At 37.4% G+C, this 18,572-nt stretch overlaps 1 protein-coding gene across 1 annotated transcript; it reads left to right on the forward strand.

Annotated features, from left to right (window-relative positions):
• Positions 1-525: 525 nt before the first annotated feature.
• Positions 526-16,062, forward strand: LOC107557893 (calsequestrin-1-like). Its single transcript, XM_016241472.1, has 11 exons — positions 526-926; positions 10,496-10,589; positions 12,186-12,286; positions 12,431-12,542; positions 12,636-12,709; positions 13,252-13,382; positions 13,461-13,506; positions 14,698-14,752; positions 14,864-14,964; positions 15,080-15,154; positions 15,228-16,062. The coding sequence occupies exons 1-11, from the start codon at positions 690-692 to the stop codon at positions 15,573-15,575; spliced, it is 1,374 nt and encodes a 457-aa protein (XP_016096958.1). The 5' UTR covers positions 526-689; the 3' UTR covers positions 15,576-16,062.
• The last annotated feature ends 2,510 nt before the right edge of the window (positions 16,063-18,572 follow it).

Raw genomic sequence — 18,572 nt, forward strand, 5'->3', positions numbered from 1 at the left:
CAAGCCAGAACTGATTGCCCAAAAAGTAAACTGACATCTGTGAAACCCAAAGAGGTGCACCAGCCTCGTCTCTCCATGTCGTCCTGGAGTGACCTAATGCCACATTCTAGCACCAAGGATGAGCCAAGTGCGGCAAATAAGACACCCCCCACCCTCTCACATCTTGTATTTTTAGCCAAGATCTGATCTGTGTAACACTTAATATGGAGAAAAAGTCTTCATGTGTGCCTTAAGATCCCTTCCCTTTCCATCTCATAACATTTCATTCTTCATAATCTTTCGCTTCATTTTTTGTTGTCCCATACACAAATTTTCTGTTTCCCTAAAGGTCATACTAAAAAAAACCTGTATGGTTAACTCTACTTTGCCTTGCTCCAATCTCTAGACTGGCTCACTCTATGAAAAATTGTCTTTCTTTTTTAGCAGCCCCCTCTCTCTCGTATCAATCTCAGTGTCTCTCTTTCTCTCTCATGCACTCATGAAACCCCACCCCCTAAAACGCTCTTGACCCTGTTACTCGTCTCTTTTACCCGTGTGTAGGGGTTTCATACAGGGGGCCTCAGGACTTGGTCTTGTCTGTTCTGGGTGGCGGGGATCACAGGTCCTTTTTAATTTAATTTTATGAAGTATTTAGTCAGTTTGTTTTAAATTAATTGGAACTACATATTTCCCATCTTAAGTATTGAATCATGAAGTGGAACCTAGTGTTCCTTGGGCTCCTTCTGACCTTCGGGCAGCTGTCATGGGGGCAGAAAGGTATGGACATCCCTGAGTATGATGGAAAGGACCGCGTTCACGACCTAAATGCCAAGAATTACAAGTCTGTGATGAAGAAATATGACGTGATGGTGGTGTACTACCATGAGCACGTAGGATCCAGCAAAGTCGCCCAGAAACAGTTTCAGATTGAGGAGCTGGCCCTTGAGGTGGGTTTGACTCAGAAATCGGCCCAAGGGGATGGAGTTATAGGTAGCACCTGGAACCAGTGTAAATGTGGGCAATTCTGAAGCGTGCATTCTAAAAAATGCTGGGTTGTTTCAACCCAAATTTGGGTCCAATATAGACAAACCAAACTGTTGGGTTACATTTTTAAAATTACATTTTTAACCCAACGGTTGGGTTTGCCCATATTTGACCCAAATTTAGGTTGAAACAACCCAGCATTTTTTAGAGTGTAGATGTTAATGAAAATCCTTTACTAAAGACATCTGTGAAAGGTGGAGTATCATTTAGAGTAGATGTAGATTATCAGATTTTCTCGTTTTACCCAAATATGAATTTATATGCACACCTGAAATATGCCTGCTACTGAAATCACTTATTTAGATAAAGTGTGGCTAACCTTTTTATTTTAAGTCTTCATTCTAGACATATTATTTGTGAGTTTTACACATTGTGTAGTGTTTTAATAAGAGCAGAACATATTTGCCCATAAATTCTTGAGAATCAATGTCAAAACCATTGTTGTTATGTGAACTAAGACTATTAAAAATATTTTTTGTTAATTGAAATAAAGCTGAAATAAAAATTAAAACATATCTTAAACAAACCTTAACTGAAATTAATAGTTAATAGGTTTGAAGTTGAAAAATCTAAATCTAAATATTTAACAAAACTAATAAAAATGACAAGCACATAACTACTAAAAAGCAGCTAAAAGATATTGTAAAATATTAATACTGTAATTGCATATAAATGATGCTAAAATAACACTGGTCAGAGCCCTTTCTTGAATGAAGTTCTGTCTTAATTTCAATTTTGTTTTTCAGTTTTGTTTTATATCTGAAGGATATAGCCAGCCACAGGTTTGATAGAAAGATATCAGGATCTAAATGTTCAAATGTGTTGCTGCTTGAGCAATGTCAATCAAAAACTTATGAAGCCAGCAGGCAAGTTCATTGCTACAGGAATTACTGTGTGGCTATTTATAGCATGCAATATTTTACTTCCGGCACATTATAGTTCTGCTCTTATGGTTCATGGAAAGTTACATTGATAGTAAACACAGCTGCATGGCACTTAAATTTGACAAAAAAATTGTGTAATTTGCATAGATGTATCTATTTGTGGTTGGCTGAAACTGTAGCCTAAGGCTAGATTCTTCTAGCCTTAGTATTAGCCATAGTTTTTGATTGCTCAACCTTGATAGAGGACAATTGCTTTAATTAATTATATACATCAGAGGCTTTGCTCTGGATCAGAAAGAAAAGTACTCCACCAGAGCCAGGGGAATGAGGGGCCTGTTACACCAGCCATGAGAACACTCTGGACTATGGCATCTATGTTCAGAAGAGTGCTGATGCACCACATAGTATATTTGCACTCTGAGCATAAGCCTGGATGGGTCATTTTTCAAAAGGAATTCGTTTTTTGTTTTATTTAATTTGATCTCAGTACATTTTTCACTTGGGTTTGTTGACAGGCCCACATGCAAATACCAAAACTAATGTTAAAAAAGATTATGTAATGTACTGTAAAATAACATTTGTAGCATTTTGAAGCATCAATATTGATATTTTCTATTTATGTTTAATAACAGTACAGTATGTCGTGCCTGAAGGACAGGGCCAGGGGCTAAATCATGAGTAACACTATTAGATATAAGAAGACCGAGATTAACCAGCTGTTGACAACAGTGTTGTTAATGTTAACTAAAAAAAAAAATTTTCATAAAGCTGTAATAAAAGATAATACACATATTAGATCCTTTTTGTAGAACTGCTTATAGCTGAACTTAACCTGTTTCAAAATTATTGACCTTCACACTGTTATTGATCTGAACTGAACCAACACTGAACTGACTTAAGCTAAATTACACGATTGTCTATTAGAGCTGCTTTACAGCAAAATCTGAATTGTCTCTATAGTTGAGTTTCCATAATTGATTCTGCTTTTTTCCTGTTTATCTCTGTGAAGCTGCTTTGACTCAATCTGTATTGTGCAAAGTGCTATAGAAATAAAGGTGACGACTTGAAAAACCTTAAAGGGATAGTTCACCCAAAAAATTAAAATTCTGTCTTTAATTACTCAAACCTCATTCTGTCTTTAATTACTCACTTTATTCAACAATTCATCTCCTCCACGTCACCCTAGCGCCATTTTGGAGAGTATCCACTGAATGCACACAGCGTATGCTGTTCTGTGTCAGCTACGCCACACGGATGGGAGGGTCAGAGAGCTGTCAGAATGCATAAAAAATATCTTAATTTGTGTTCCGAAGATGAATGGAGGTCTTACGGGTTTGGAACAACATGAGGGTGAGTAATTAATGACAGAATTTTCATTTTTGGGTGAACTAACCCTTTAAATGATCTTAAATGACAATTAGATATGTTACCTTGGAGACTAACTGAAATAAAATAAGTTTAAGTACTGAAATGACTAAAACTGAAATAAAAATAAAGCTAAATAGAAATATTTTCAAAACTAAATGCAAATATAAAAATAAAAGCAAATTCAAGATATTAATAAATACTTTATAAATAATACTAAAATAACACAAAGAGTATAAAAAAAAACGTCACATCACTTTTTGGTTAACGTCGGTCCTGGCGAGCCGCAGCCCTGCAGAGTTTTGCTTCAACCCTAATCAAACACACCTGAACAAACTAATCAAGGTCTGAACGGTTATTAGGAAGCTACAGGCAGGTGAGTTTTAATTAGGGTTAGAGCTGAACTCTGCAGGGCTGCGGCTCTCCAGGACCGGTGTTCGCCACCGCTGGCCTCTGATAAGAGGGTAATGTGTGCGGTAAAAAATGCATTTGCATTTACGTTTATATTTAGTCATTTAGCAGACACTTTTATCCAAAGCGATTTACAAATGAGGATAATAGAAGCAATCAAAACTAACAAAATAGCAACAATATGTAAGTGCAAATGACAAGTCTCGGTTAGCCTAATGCCGGGTTCAGACTACACAATATTTTTGTCAGTCACGATAGTTACTGTGTCAGATTACATGATTTTGACTCCTAAAATCTTGTTGTGTCCTGGACAAGAAACCTGTCAGACTACACGTTGCTTCTCGACCATTCATCGCGTGCCGTCTTTAACGACGATCAGTAGCGATTGACTACTAGCGATTGACTTCCGAAAACAAGAGTGTAAACATTGCTGAAGCGCTTCCGCTATAGTTCGCCAGCATTTGTCGTGGTAGTCCCTCGATGTTACTAAAAGTAGTTTACTAAAGTACCTCAATATTTCTTCTACTAATTACATTGTCATAGCTCTAAACAGTTTATTTTTTCCTTCTCTCTCTAAATCAGACCAGACCCCTGTACTGCAAGATAATGGTTTTTAATGGTTTTCGGCTGAGCAGGGAGGCCCTGACAGTGCTGCTGGATCTTCTGAGAAGTGAACGGCAACACGGATGGGGTGCCACAACCCTGGTGTTTCCCTTCTGTCTGTCAGTGGTACATCATACAGAGTGGTCTCCAGAGTGTTTGACGTGCCTCGTTCCACTGTCACCGCATTGTCCTCCGAGTTGCTGAGGAGGTGCTGGCCATTCACTAAGAGATTCACCACCTGAAGACCCCAGAACACATGGAGGCAGGGCTGGGCTCAAAACTGATGTTGTTTTTCTGATGTTAAACCTAAGCTATGTTGTAAATAGTATGTTGTAAATAGTTTTAAAAAGTACTTTCAGTAATGTATAGAACAATTTGTTTTAATATGTAAAAAAAATTGTTTACAAGACTAAAAAAATAAACATATAGAAGAATGTTTTGTGAAAAAATTATAAGCTGCATTAAAAAAAATTAACAATGTACATAATTACTTCTCTTTTATTTACACGTGACTATGCAAAACAAAAATACAAAATGTACAGAAAGTACTCAGGCTCATTTACAAATAAATTACACAACAAAAACGAATAATGTATACAACTTATTCATTTTATTTTTAACTAGCATCACAAAAATAAACTACAGAAATTTCATTGTTTCAGTTTCATTGGCAATGTGACATTTAAAAAAAGATATAGAAATATTGTAATGTACCCATTTTTTCCACTGCTTTCTCTTGCCTAATAGAGAATGGCTAATAAATAATGTATTTGTTAAGCATTCTCTGAAGAAGAGAAAAGGAGAGAGCATTCTCCTGTGCTCTTCTCTCTTCTGTCTCTCTCTGGAGTTTGATGTCCTCCCTGAGTAGCTCCACCAGCTTCCACTCACTCCCTCACCTGTCCCAGGATAATTGCAATCCTAATGCCGGGTTCAGACTACACAATACTTTTGTCGGTCACGATAGTCACTGTGTCAGATTACACGATTTTGACTCCTAAATGTTGTCATGTCGTGGACAAGAAACATGTCAGAGTACACGTTCATAGAGTGCCGACTCTGTCATCGAGAAGGTGGAACTAGCGACTGACTTCCGAAAACAAGAGTGTAAACATTACTGAAGCACTTCCGCTATAGTTCGCCAGAATTTTTCTTTCTTTGTTCTGTCGTGGTAGTCCCTAGATGACACATAATACAGGCAGGAGTACTGTTGCCACAGCTCCACGAACCTTTCCTCCATCTCATAATTCCACCTAGCAGCACCATCATCTCTTTAGTTTTGCCATGTTTGAAACCTGTGTATGAAAGAGCTTCTGTGCTGCTATTGGTCAACGCTACCAATGTGACAGAACTCGTCGTGGACGACGGACACATTTTTGTCTTGTCTTTCTGTCATGATGTCGTGAAGCATCGCAGACGTGGAATCGGTTGTCGTCCACTATGACACACTACACAAGTTTTTTTTTTTATAAAAAAAGAAGATAAATAGATAAAGTAGAACTGAAATAGAATAGAAAGTGCTAGAGTAAGAGTGTCAAATAAAGATGGAACAGATGTGTTTTAGTCATTTCTTGAAGATGGCTAAGGACTCAGCTGCTCAGATTGAGTTGGGCAGGTCATTCCACCAGGAGGGAACAGTTAATGAAAAAGTCTGTGAAAGTGATATTGTGCCTCTTTGAGATGGCACAATAATGCATTGTTCACTTCCAGAACGCAAGCTTCTAGAGGGCACATAACTCTGAAGAAATGAATTTAGGTAAAGGGGTGCAGAGCCAGCGGTGGTTTTGTAGGCAAACATTAATGCTTTGAATTTTATGAGAGCAGCTACTGGTAGCCAGTGCAAATTGATGTGCGTTCTTTTCGGCTCATTAAAAATTAATCTTGCAGCGGCATTTTGGATTAATTGTAGAGGTTTGATAGAAGTGGCTGGAAGACCTGCCAAGAGAGCATTGCAATAGTCCAGCCTGGACTGAACAAGAGCTTGAACAAGGAGTTGTTGCATGTTCTGAAAGAATGATGATATTCCTAATGTTGTATATAGCAAATCTGCAGGACCGGGCAGATTTAGCAATGTGGTCTGAGAAATACAGCTTATCATCAATCACAACGCTGCTCACTTGCAGAAAGCACGCTTCTAGAGGGCACATAACTCTGAAGAAATGAATTTAGGTAAAGGGGTGCAGAGCCAGCGGTGGTTTTGTAGGCAAACATTAATGCTTTGAATTTTATGAGAGCAGCTACTGGTAGCCAGTGCAAATTGATGTGCGTTCTTTTCGGCTCATTAAAAATTAATCTTGCAGCGGCATTTTGGATTAATTGTAGAGGTTTGATAGAAGTGGCTGGAAGACCTGCCAAGAGAGCATTGCAATAGTCCAGCCTGGACTGAACAAGAGCTTGAACAAGGAGTTGTTGCATGTTCTGAAAGAATGATGATATTCCTAATGTTGTATATAGCAAATCTGCAGGACCGGGCAGATTTAGCAATGTGGTCTGAGAAATACAGCTTATCATCAATCACAACTCCAAGGTTTCTAGCTGTTTTTGAAGGAGTTATGGTTGATGAGCCTAACTGGATGGTGAAATTTTGATAAAATGATGGGTTTTTTGAAACAAGCAGTTCTGTCTTAGCCAGGTTGAGTTGAAGGTGATGGTCCATCATCCAACAAGAAATGTCTGTTAGACATGCTGAGATGCGAGCAGCTATCGTCAGATCATCAGGATGGAATGAGACGTAGAGTTGAGTGTCATCAGCATAGCAGTGATATGAAAAGCCATGTTTCTGAATGACAGAACCTAGTGATGCCATGTAGACAGAGAAGAGACGTGGTCCAAGAACTGAACCCTGAGGCACCTCAGTAGCTAGATGTTGCGACTTGGACACCTCACCTCTCCAAGATATCTTGAAGGACCTATCTGAGAGGTAAGACTCAAGCCACTGGTGTGCGGTTCTGGAGATGCCAATTTCCAATAGGGTTGACAGGAGAATCTGGTGGTTCACCATATCAAAAGCAGCGGACAGATCCAGCAAGATAAGTATAGAAGATTTGGAAGCCGCTATAAGTCTTAGGGCTTCAACAACTGAGAGCAAGGCAATCTCGGTCGAATGACCACTTCTGAAGCCAGATTGGTTGCTGTCCAGGAGGTTCTTCTGTGTGAGAAAGGCAGAGACTTGGTTGTTCAAGTGAACTCGTTCAAGTGCTTTTGCAAAGAAATGTAGAAGGGAAACTGGTCTGTAGTTCTCTAAAAGAGTTGGGTTAAGAGTGGGTTTCATAAGAAGTGGGGTTATACAGCCTGTTTAAATGTTGAGTGAAAAACACCAGTGTGAAGGGATGTGTTAACGATGTGAGTGAGTGCAGGTACAATGGCAGGAGAAATGGCTTGAAGGAGATGAGATGGAATATGATCAAGCGGACAAGTAGTAAGATGATTGGAAATTATGAGTTTAGATGCATCATTAAATGCATCATCTATTCAGAGGCCCAATAGCTGTGGTTTTGTGTATGTGGCCTTGCTCCCTAATACACAGCAGTCCAGCGCTGATGTAATGTTACATGAATTATAATGACTTATAACAGCTTGTGTACTGTCTGGGCGCAGGAGGTTCTAGCATGAAATCTGCAGTGTTGGCTGAGAGGACTGATTGTTGGGCACAGTACTGTACCTGTCAGCGGATCCCAGGAACTTGAACGTCACCACCACCTTGCCAAAATAGTCCTGGTTGGTCTCTGCAGCAGTGCTAATTATAGACGCCTCTGCTGCCATAGCTGTTCTGTGGTACAGACTGCTGTGATGCTCCATAACAGAAGATTTACTTTCTGCCCTCATAAAAACACTTATATGCTTTCATTTACAACAACAAGCACAGGGTGTTCTGGTTAAATTTCCTTAACAAATGTTGGTTAATTATGTGTCAACTTATAAACATTCATTAGGCCTTTTTGGAAACCTAGTTAGAGATATGATACAGTGTTCTCACTTCTGTAGATTTGTTGGTTATTTCAGTTAGTGTAACTGAATTGTAAACTGATTATTTAATGATCCTTTATCACATATATGAATTGGCGAATATATACTGAATTGAAAAGATATGAAGGTATGACTGAAAGAGACAGAGAGATGCAAAGAGGAACAAGAAAGGTGCATTACCCCGTGACTGTGTATTGGATTATACGTCTCCTCCTCCTTCCTCTATCCCGATTCTGATTTGTCATAAGCAAACTCTATCTAGATTCACTGCAAAAATCTTCTCTTGTTGACTCATGGCTTTTTGTGGGTCACCTTATATAGCTGTGGTCTATTTGGACTTAAGCCTTTAGCTGAGTTTAGCATAAGATTTGATTAACAGACATACATCCTCCATCTCGCTTTAACCTAGAATGTTGCACTAATGCATAGGACTAAACTGATAGGAAAACCATGAGATAATTAAAAAATAAATCAGTGAAACATTATCGAATTATAAGGCACACTAATACAGAGAAGAATTATCACTCAAATATTGATGCTAATATTACAAACAAACTGGAAGAACTTGCATTCAATTCTCAGACAGTGCATTTAAACAAATAAATGGAACACTTGGATAAACCTTAAAAACTTTTTAAAAAATCTAATTCACACAAAATTATATAATCAATAGGTCCATTATTTTAAGTAATCAAAATAATTGAACCAATTTCTAAGTTATTCAAGATTCAACTGGATTTTTCAAGTCAGTTTAATACAATTTATGTTTAAATGACTTGTACAGCCAGTTTAATTATACATCCCCCAAATTTAAATTCTCTCATTTCATCACCCACATGTTGCTCCGAAACCTGAATGAATTTTTCTGTGGAACAAAAAAAAAAAAAGGATAATTTTTTTTGTTGTCTTTTTCCACGCAATTACAGTAAATGAGAACTTAAGTTTTCAAGTTTTACTATAAAAAATATCATAAACGTCCACTCAATTCATGCACTAAATTCCAAGTCTCAGACGGAAAAATGTAATTCATTATTTAAAAAAAATTCTCCTTGGCATATTAAAGAGAGAAAAGGCCATTTAGGATTCTTGAATCATTCTTTTGTGTCAGATATCTAGAATGATCCAATCTGGATGATCTGAAGGATACATTCTGATTCATTTATTGAGTTGATTTGGTCAAGGCAGTTGATATTGTTGGGGCATTACATAAGCTATCTGACATAACGGATCTGTTTAGCAGCATCTGAAATGTTAACCGTTCCAAGATGGCGGACGTGTTGACATATGTAAACTAGTCAAATTAGGGATCCACGTATAGATACGCGTTAACAGCTCACTTGAGGGGAAAATTATCAGTGAATAACGACTTGAAATTCAGTCTGTTTTTCATACAAAGCTGTCGCATGACATCAAAAGACTTTAAATACTGCATGCATGTGACATTAAACCCGCTTATGATATGTTTATGCCGCTTTTTCATTCTTTTTGAAACTTAAAGGCTTCAGTCCCAGTGTATAATATTGCACAGAGAAGAGCAACCAGCACATTGTTTCTCCTTTTGAGTTGCATGGAAGAAACAAAGTCAAACAAGTTTAGAAGTTACTGATGTATACATAGCTTACACTACTGACAATTTTAGAATTAGATGGATGGAAATACTAGAAGTGAGATATGTGTGAGTATGTATAGGAATTGGTTCCTCACAGTGGTTGGAGAATTGGTTGGTTGCATCTGTCACCACGCCAACACCCTGTTACTCCAGATCATGTAGCGCTGTGATTGGTGGAGGCAGCTGTCCATCATATGGGTCAGGTTTCACACCGATTTAGAAAGTGCAGGGGCAGCGCTCTTGATGACGGCTTTTATGGATGTAAGACTGTAGACGAAACTAACCACAGTTCTTACAGCATAGCCTGAAATATCTGTGCAGGCAAAAAACACCAACACGGTGTGTTTGTACTCAGCTAACAAAACCAGCTCTCAGGGTGATAATAAATACATAATGGTTGTGCTCACACAACACAAACCCTAATGAGCATAAAACAAGAAGTCCCTTTACCTTAATGTTTCCAAATTAACAGGAACTGTCCTCTTAACCGTTATTTCATGTGCTAGGGCATCACTAACATGCATTTAAACATCTCAACTAAATCACACATGCTGTTTAAAGAAGCTGAAGGACATTCAAATGTATTGTTATTATGATTATTATTTATTTACTTTTTTGTTGTTGTTTTGTTACGCAGCTTGCTGCACAAGTCCTGGAGGATCTTGACGACGAGGACATCAGTATCGGCCTACTTGATGAGAAGACAGACAAAGCTGTTGCCAAGAAATTAGGTAAGCACATTCAAGAAACACTCAAATATTACCATACCTGTAATGTGATGTGATCTACTCCATGTAAAACTACTTTACTACTTCTAATGAACTAATTTGCATGCAGTTTTATAACCATATTAATTTAGAGATAAAGTGGAATATTTGTAGATTTTTGAATAAAAATTATTTTTCACAATGCAAAAAAAGAACAACAAGAAGAAAAGCTGTGATCAGTCACAGCACCTAAAATATACATTTTTGTTTATACATAACCTTAACCTAAAGTGTTGATGTTTATGTATAATGCTTCACGTTGTGGAAGATACTGTTGGTGTGTTTTGGTTTGTCTAGTCCAGGGCTGTCCAAACTCGGTCCTGGAGGGCAGGTGTCCTGCAGAGTTTAGCTCCAACCCTAATTAAACGCACCTGAACCAGCTAATCAAGCTCTTACTAGGCATAGAAACTTCCAGTCAGGTGTGTTGAGGCAAGTTGGAGCTAAACTCTGCGGACATCCCTTTACCTTAATGTTTCCAAATTAACAGGAACTGTCCTCTTAACCGTTATTTCATGTGCTAGGGCATCACTAACATGCATTTAAACATCTCAACTAAATCACACATGCTGTTTAAAGAAGCTGAAGGACATTCAAATGTATTGTTATTATGATTATTATTTATTTACTTTTTTGTTGTTGTTTTGTTACGCAGCTTGCTGCACAAGTCCTGGAGGATCTTGACGACGAGGACATCAGTATCGGCCTACTTGATGAGAAGACAGACAAAGCTGTTGCCAAGAAATTAGGTAAGCACATTCAAGAAACACTCAAATATTACCATACCTGTAATGTGATGTGATCTACTCCATGTAAAACTACTTTACTACTTCTAATGAACTAATTTGCATGCAGTTTTATAACCATATTAATTTAGAGATAAAGTGGAATATTTGTAGATTTTTGAATAAAAATTATTTTTCACAATGCAAAAAAAGAACAACAAGAAGAAAAGCTGTGATCAGTCACAGCACCTAAAATATACATTTTTGTTTATACATAACCTTAACCTAAAGTGTTGATGTTTATGTATAATGCTTCACGTTGTGGAAGATACTGTTGGTGTGTTTTGGTTTGTCTAGTCCAGGGCTGTCCAAACTCGGTCCTGGAGGGCAGGTGTCCTGCAGAGTTTAGCTCCAACCCTAATTAAACGCACCTGAACCAGCTAATCAAGCTCTTACTAGGCATAGAAACTTCCAGTCAGGTGTGTTGAGGCAAGTTGGAGCTAAACTCTGCAGGACACCGGCTCTCCAGGACCGAGTTTGGACAGCCCTGGTCTAGTCTGTAAATAAGTCCATGTCTGTTTCCATAGGTTAGTGGAAGAAATAGAATTAAAAAAGGTCATTTTTGATTTTTTTTTTAATTGAATCTGATTGTGTGTTTTCTGGTGGAAATTCTCAAAACTAGTTTTTGCTGTTTCAGGACTTATTTCATGATTTATTAATTCCTCTGGTACAGATTACTTGTTCAATTTTAGGATATCAGCAGAAGAACAACCATGACCTCTGGTGGACATTTCCCACATGGTTCTCACAGGTTTATTTCCATTCTTGTGCTCTTCAGGTCTGGTTGAGGCTGACAGTATCTACATCTTCATTGAGGACGAGGTCATTGAGTACGATGGAGAGCTTGCTGCGGACACACTGGTGGAGTTCCTCTATGATGTATGTGAAAAATAATGTATACCTTGTGCTTATGTTTTTGTTTTCTTTCACATTTTTAATTTACTTCCTGCACTTCTTTTCCCCAACTTCTTCTCCTTGCATCTTCTTTTCATTTCCCCCCTTTCTAATCAAATCTTTTCCCAGGTCATTGAGGATCCAGTTGAGATCATTGACAATGTGCGAGAGTTGAAAGGTTTCCATAATATTGAGGAGGATATCAAGCTGGTGGGCTTCTTCAAGAGTCAGAAATCTGAGCGTACGTATCCAAATGGGCCATGCAATGGGCTTTTCCCCATATAAAAGTAAGTGAACTGTTTGAGAAGTTCACCTGTGGCCTTGTGATTTTTAGACTACCAAGAATATGAGGACGCAGCAGAGGAGTTTCATCCACACATCAAGTTCTTTGCCACCTTTAGTCCAAAGGTAGCTAATGTAAACGTAATTTACACAACCCTATGTACTAACATGGTATCTAGTTTGACCAGTTGGATTGGACTTTCTGGTGATTTTTAGGTTTTATATCTTATCTTATCTCATCTGGATCTTTTTATTTATGCTAAAAGGACTTTCTGAATGTTTGAAATGGCAGTAGCTTCACTCTGGCAGCAGAGTTTTAATAAACAAATTAACTTTTTGCTTTCGGCTACTTTTCTAAAACTTTACACTATGTAATAATAAAATGGATAAATTTGATTAAAATTTCAATTTGGATAAAAGTGTCTGCTAAATGTCTAAATCTAAATAATATTGTATGGGTGTCCATAGTGCGTAAAGACTATCGCAGCTCCATAATCAGCTGTAGTGTGTAGCAATATTTATACTGTATTCAAATTAAAAGTAAATCTGCATGAGTAGTTTTTAAAGCAACACCTTTATTTCTATGCATGTCAATTTACCCTGAAGTTGAAAAACCCTGAAATTGACCGTTTCTCCATTGATCAAATCTATGCAACCCCTGTTTGCAGGTTGCTAAGAGTCTAGACTTGAAGTTGAATGAGGTGGACTTCTACGAGCCCTTCATGGATGAACCCGTCGTCATCCCTGGTAAACCCTACAGTGAGAAAGAGCTGGTTGCATTCATTGAGGACAATGACAGGTGTGTTGACTGATGTGGAAAATGGTTTAAATTGAGAAATAAAATCATTAGTGAACATTATTGAAAATGTCTCAACAGGCCGACACTGAGGAAGATGCAGCCACACAACATGTATGAGATCTGGGTAAGCTGATGCTGTGTCAGTCAAACAACAGTTTTTCGGTGCTTGCAAGGCAACACTTGATATTGCTGAAACATTCTGTTTTTCTTCTTTTTTTGACAGTTTGCTACAATAAATTCAGCTTGAACCACTTCACATTCAGAATCATTTCAAAGTTTGTTTTGTTGATAATTTCACTCTGCCATTGAGGTGAATGGGAATGCTAATGGATAGCTCTCTCCAGGTATTACAGACCTCCTTGATTTAACCATCTATAATTTAATGCCAAGGGTATGTAATGATAAGTATGGTGATGTAAATGTACACTGACGTTTTTAAAGCTACACTATGCAACTATGTAACCTTCCAAACCATTTCTTTACTTTACCCAAATACACTTTGATAAACTGCTGGGACAGATTTCACAGGAAAATTGCATACATACGTCATTAGCCTGTGGGTAGGAGCGGAAGGTTTCTTGTTACAACAAATGAACCATGGATCATTCAAAACGGAAAAAAACGGACCAAACAAACAAAAAACACATTATTTATTTGTCCATCCACTGTGAGGAGATGTCCTGTATCAGGGTTATTATAGCTAACTAAAAATAAAATGAAAACCATTAAACAAAAACTACTAAAATGACAAAAACACGAAAAATAAATTACTTAAACTTGAACTAAAATTACAATTAATATGGAAAATATAAAAATAAAAACTAATAGTATCTCAACAATATTAAAATATCTCTTCTATGTTTAGATCAGCGCATCGAACCACAACAAACCAAATTCTTCAGTAAGATGCATTTAACTTTATTGTTTTACCACTAAAGGGACAAGTTAAAAAGTGTAGCTTTAAAAATAAAAGTATTTTTAAAAATTGTAGATTTACCAAGATAATTATTGCAGAAATACATCATCATAATCTGTGAAAAGGGTCCACATCTTTCAGAAAACTTAAACACTTTTCTTATGCTGCCTTGCAAGCACTGCTATTTCCTTCAGGACATAAACATGTAGTATATTCACAAGATTATCTATTAGAAACTGTTGCTAGACACAATGAAACTAATGTACAGTAAATTATATTCTTAATGAAGGATCAAAGACATCGCAAAGGTATTCCAAGATGTGATCTCATGATTTGTAGTAGTAACTGTAGAGCACAAGATCTTTTGCTTCATGTTCTGTAACCATCATTTTCTGACAGGAGGATGCTCTTGATGGCGAGCATATAATTGCTTTTGCTGAGGAGGGAGACCCAGGTATGATACATTTTTATTAAGCTTCTTATTATGATCAAGGCCACTGTTATTTTAAAACATAACTTTAATTTTCACTTGAACATGTCTGCTGTTTTCTTGGGGTTCTTGCAGATGGCTTTGAATTCCTTGAAATCGTGAAGGAGGTGGCAGAGGATAACACCGACAATCCCAACCTAAGCATTGTCTGGATCGACCCCGATGACTTCCCTTTGGTAACCCTATGTCTTATATTATGCTAAAAAATGTGGAATATTCCAAATATAATCCTTGTTGTGAAAGTAGATTCCAGTACAGAAGCAGTGATGAGAGTGCCTCTGTGACCTGCAGCTTGTTCCCTATTGGGAGAAGACCTTTGACATTGACCTGTCCTCACCTCAGATTGGTGTAGTAGAGGTTGATGATGTAAGTTTCTCACAGTAGGATTTATTTGCTGTGTGTTGTGTCTTTCGAAACTGAGCTGTTGTATCTTCCGCAGGCTGATAGTATCTGGTTTGATATGGATAATGATGATGACATGCCAACAGTTGATGAGCTGGAGGATTGGCTGGAGGATGTGCTAGAGAACAAAATTGATCCTGATGAGGATGAGGACGATGATGATGATGATGATGACGACGACGATGATGATGATGACGACGACGACGACGATGACGACGACGATGACGACGATGATGACGACGACGACGATGATGACGACGATGATGACGACGACGATGACGACGACGATGACGACGATGATGACGACGACGATGACGACGATGATGATGACGACGACGATGATGACGACGACGACGATGACGACGACGATGATGACGATGATTAAACTCGTACCATTTTACATATATTTTACAAACTAAAGTCTGTTTAATTGCAACTGTCTGAATAATCAACGTCATAAAAATTCCTTCATTATTTTTTGTCGGATATCACAAGGTTAAAAATGTCATCATTTAACTGTGACCTTCCACGCATATCTAGGAATGCGCTTATCATTCTCTCTCCCATTGACCCAATGTTTTATTCAAAGACCAGCTCTCTCTTAAACCTTCAGATATTCACTTCCAAATGTTGACGTCACTTCTAAAATCAAATCATTAGCAAAATATGTATTGCTTTCAGTTTTTTGCCATCCATTTTTTCATTCATAAAGACACTGTAATTGGCAGTTAAATACACCACTAATACATTTGGAAAAGGACCTGACTTTCAAGCATAAAAATGCAACCAAAAAAATTTAAGTTTGTCAGAGGGAGCAGCAACATTATTTAAGTGTACATCCATCTGTTAAATTTGTTGTTATTGTCTCATTGTTTATTTGTACTAATATGTGGATGGATTGTTTGTCCCACTGTGATAGGACCTAAAGGTGCTAAGCAGGCTTTTCCTCAAGGTCATTTGTCATGCCTTCTTTCTTTGATAAGACAGAATGTGACCTTATGTGATGTTAGACAGAGAAGGGATTGTCCAGCCTTCCTTCAGTGTCTAAAAATTGCAGTAAATCACGTTTTTTACTGAAAAAGAAACTTTTTTTTTAATAAAGACAACTTGGTTTAACTCTTAAGTTTTAAAATAAAAACAGATTGGAATAAAGTGTTGTGAATCACAGTTTTTTTTTAATGAGACATTACAAATATGTCTGAGGCTTTTGATCTGCTGGTTGTAGGTTATTGTGTTCTAAATATTTCAAATACAGAATTTACATATACAGAATATGGCACTGTATTTCTCTTCTATTTTACCATGTAGTGTCATGCCGAGGAAACAGATGTTCATTCAGCATATTATGCTTTTGATACAAAAGATGCTACCATCTCACATAGATATCGCAAAGGTGTCTCTGTGATATTGTGTGTTTTATCTTATTTTTTCCTCATTATTCTGACTTTCATTGCTTTCCTGTTCCAAATGTGGCACTTTCCACGAATAGGGTACCAGTGTTGGGCAGTAACTAGTAACTTAGTTACTGTAATAATATTACTTTTGCAGTAACTAGTAGTGTAACTAATTACTAATAAGATTTCGGTAATAATATTAGTTACCATCCATAAAACAGCTTAGTTACTTAGTTACTTTTGATGCCTCAATTTATGCTGCAGCAGGCAAGCTTGGAATATGGAAAAGCTTACATTCAGCAGATAGAAATATTGCATTATATTGATTTTGTCTGGAAAAAAGATGATCTGAGCACTGTTGTGTAAATTGTGGCTTTACTCTGGCATTACATCCCACCCACATCCCTCTGATCAGCATGTGGTACATTATATTACTATAATTAAAAATATTTTTGGAAAATTAAAGTTTCTTACAAACTTATGTGATTTGATAAAATACATAATGAAATATAATCGTATATGTGTAACGAAGAAATTACAATTAGCTTTAAGCTACACATGACAATTAATGAGATTAATACAACACTTCTACTTGAATGTCACTATCAATCACTAGAATTTTATGTGGGACATACACAGTTCCAACTTCTGTGGGGTGTGAAGAAAAAGTAATGTAACTAGTAGTGTAACTAATTACTGTTGCCAGAAAGTAATAAGTAAAGTAACAATATTACTTTTGAAATGAGTAACTAGTAATTAATAATATATTACATTCTTTGAGTAACTAGCCAAACACTGTAGGGTACATTCATTCATTCATTACTTTTTCAACAATTCAGTAAAGGTCAACCTTAGGAGGTTAAAGTAATTTTTATATTAACTGTATTATTTCGTATTCTTTTTCCATGGGAAGCAGTTTTTACTGCATAAACTTGGCATGAAATTAAAATTAGCCCTAATTTCTAAATGATCATGTTATAGATCTTATTATGAATTTTTTTTTTTACCTTTGACCTTTGACCAAAATGTCATAACTGGATGTTCCAGTGAAAACGACATACTCCCTTTCTGGTAACGCATGCAGGAGCAGGACTTCTCCAATCAATGAATCCGCGTAAACCCAGTAGCCCCTCACTGCAGTACACAAGATCCATCTAGGGGGTGGAGATGGTAGGTTTAGGGGTGGAGATGGGTAAGTTTAGGGATCAGGGGGTGAAGATGGTAGGTTTAGGGGTGGAGATGGGTAGGTTTAGGGATCAGGGGGTGGAGACGGGTAGGTTTAGGGGTGGAGATGGGTAGGTTTAGGGATCAGGGGGTGGAGACGGGTAGGTTTAGGGGTGGAGATGGGTAGGTTGAGGGATCAGGGGGTGGAGACGGGTATGTTTAGGGGTGGAGATGGGTAGGTTTAGGGATCAGGGGGTGGAGACGGGTAGGTTAAGGGATATGGAAGATGGGAGGAGTTGGATCTGGATCCAACCTCGCACCGGATCTTGTGTTCTGCAGCGAGGACCATCTGCTTAAACCCTGCCTCTCGTTAACCCCGCCTTGCGTTCATCTGCCTCCATTTCTGAGTGCAACGCACATATCTAAAAATCCCATTAACAACCGAAGAATAGAATCATTTTTTTTCCGACTTGAATGTGTCACAATATGAAAGGAAATATCTGGCCAAAGTTTTGTTTTATCAAGACTTAAAATCTGTGATTTTGCCATTTTTATTAAACATCAATGGAAAAATAGCAAAAAATATGCAGTTAAAAATAATTATAAGTTTCATAATGAATTTAATTTTTTTACTAAAATATATGTCAGCATGCAGTGCAAACAAGACGAAGAATTGGACTACCTTTCTGTAAAGAAACAAAACTTTAAACAATGGATATTCTAGAATAAATGACACCATCCTATGACCAAATTTTGCGATCAATATTCCCATATATCTATCAGGAGCGACGTCTGGATTTGGCGCCACCAGTAATACGTGCATA

Source organism: Sinocyclocheilus grahami, unplaced genomic scaffold, assembly GCF_001515645.1.
Source record: "Sinocyclocheilus grahami isolate Dianchi unplaced genomic scaffold, SAMN03320097.WGS_v1.1 scaffold21.1, whole genome shotgun sequence".
In the NCBI taxonomy this organism is placed as follows: domain Eukaryota; kingdom Metazoa; phylum Chordata; class Actinopteri; order Cypriniformes; family Cyprinidae; genus Sinocyclocheilus; species Sinocyclocheilus grahami.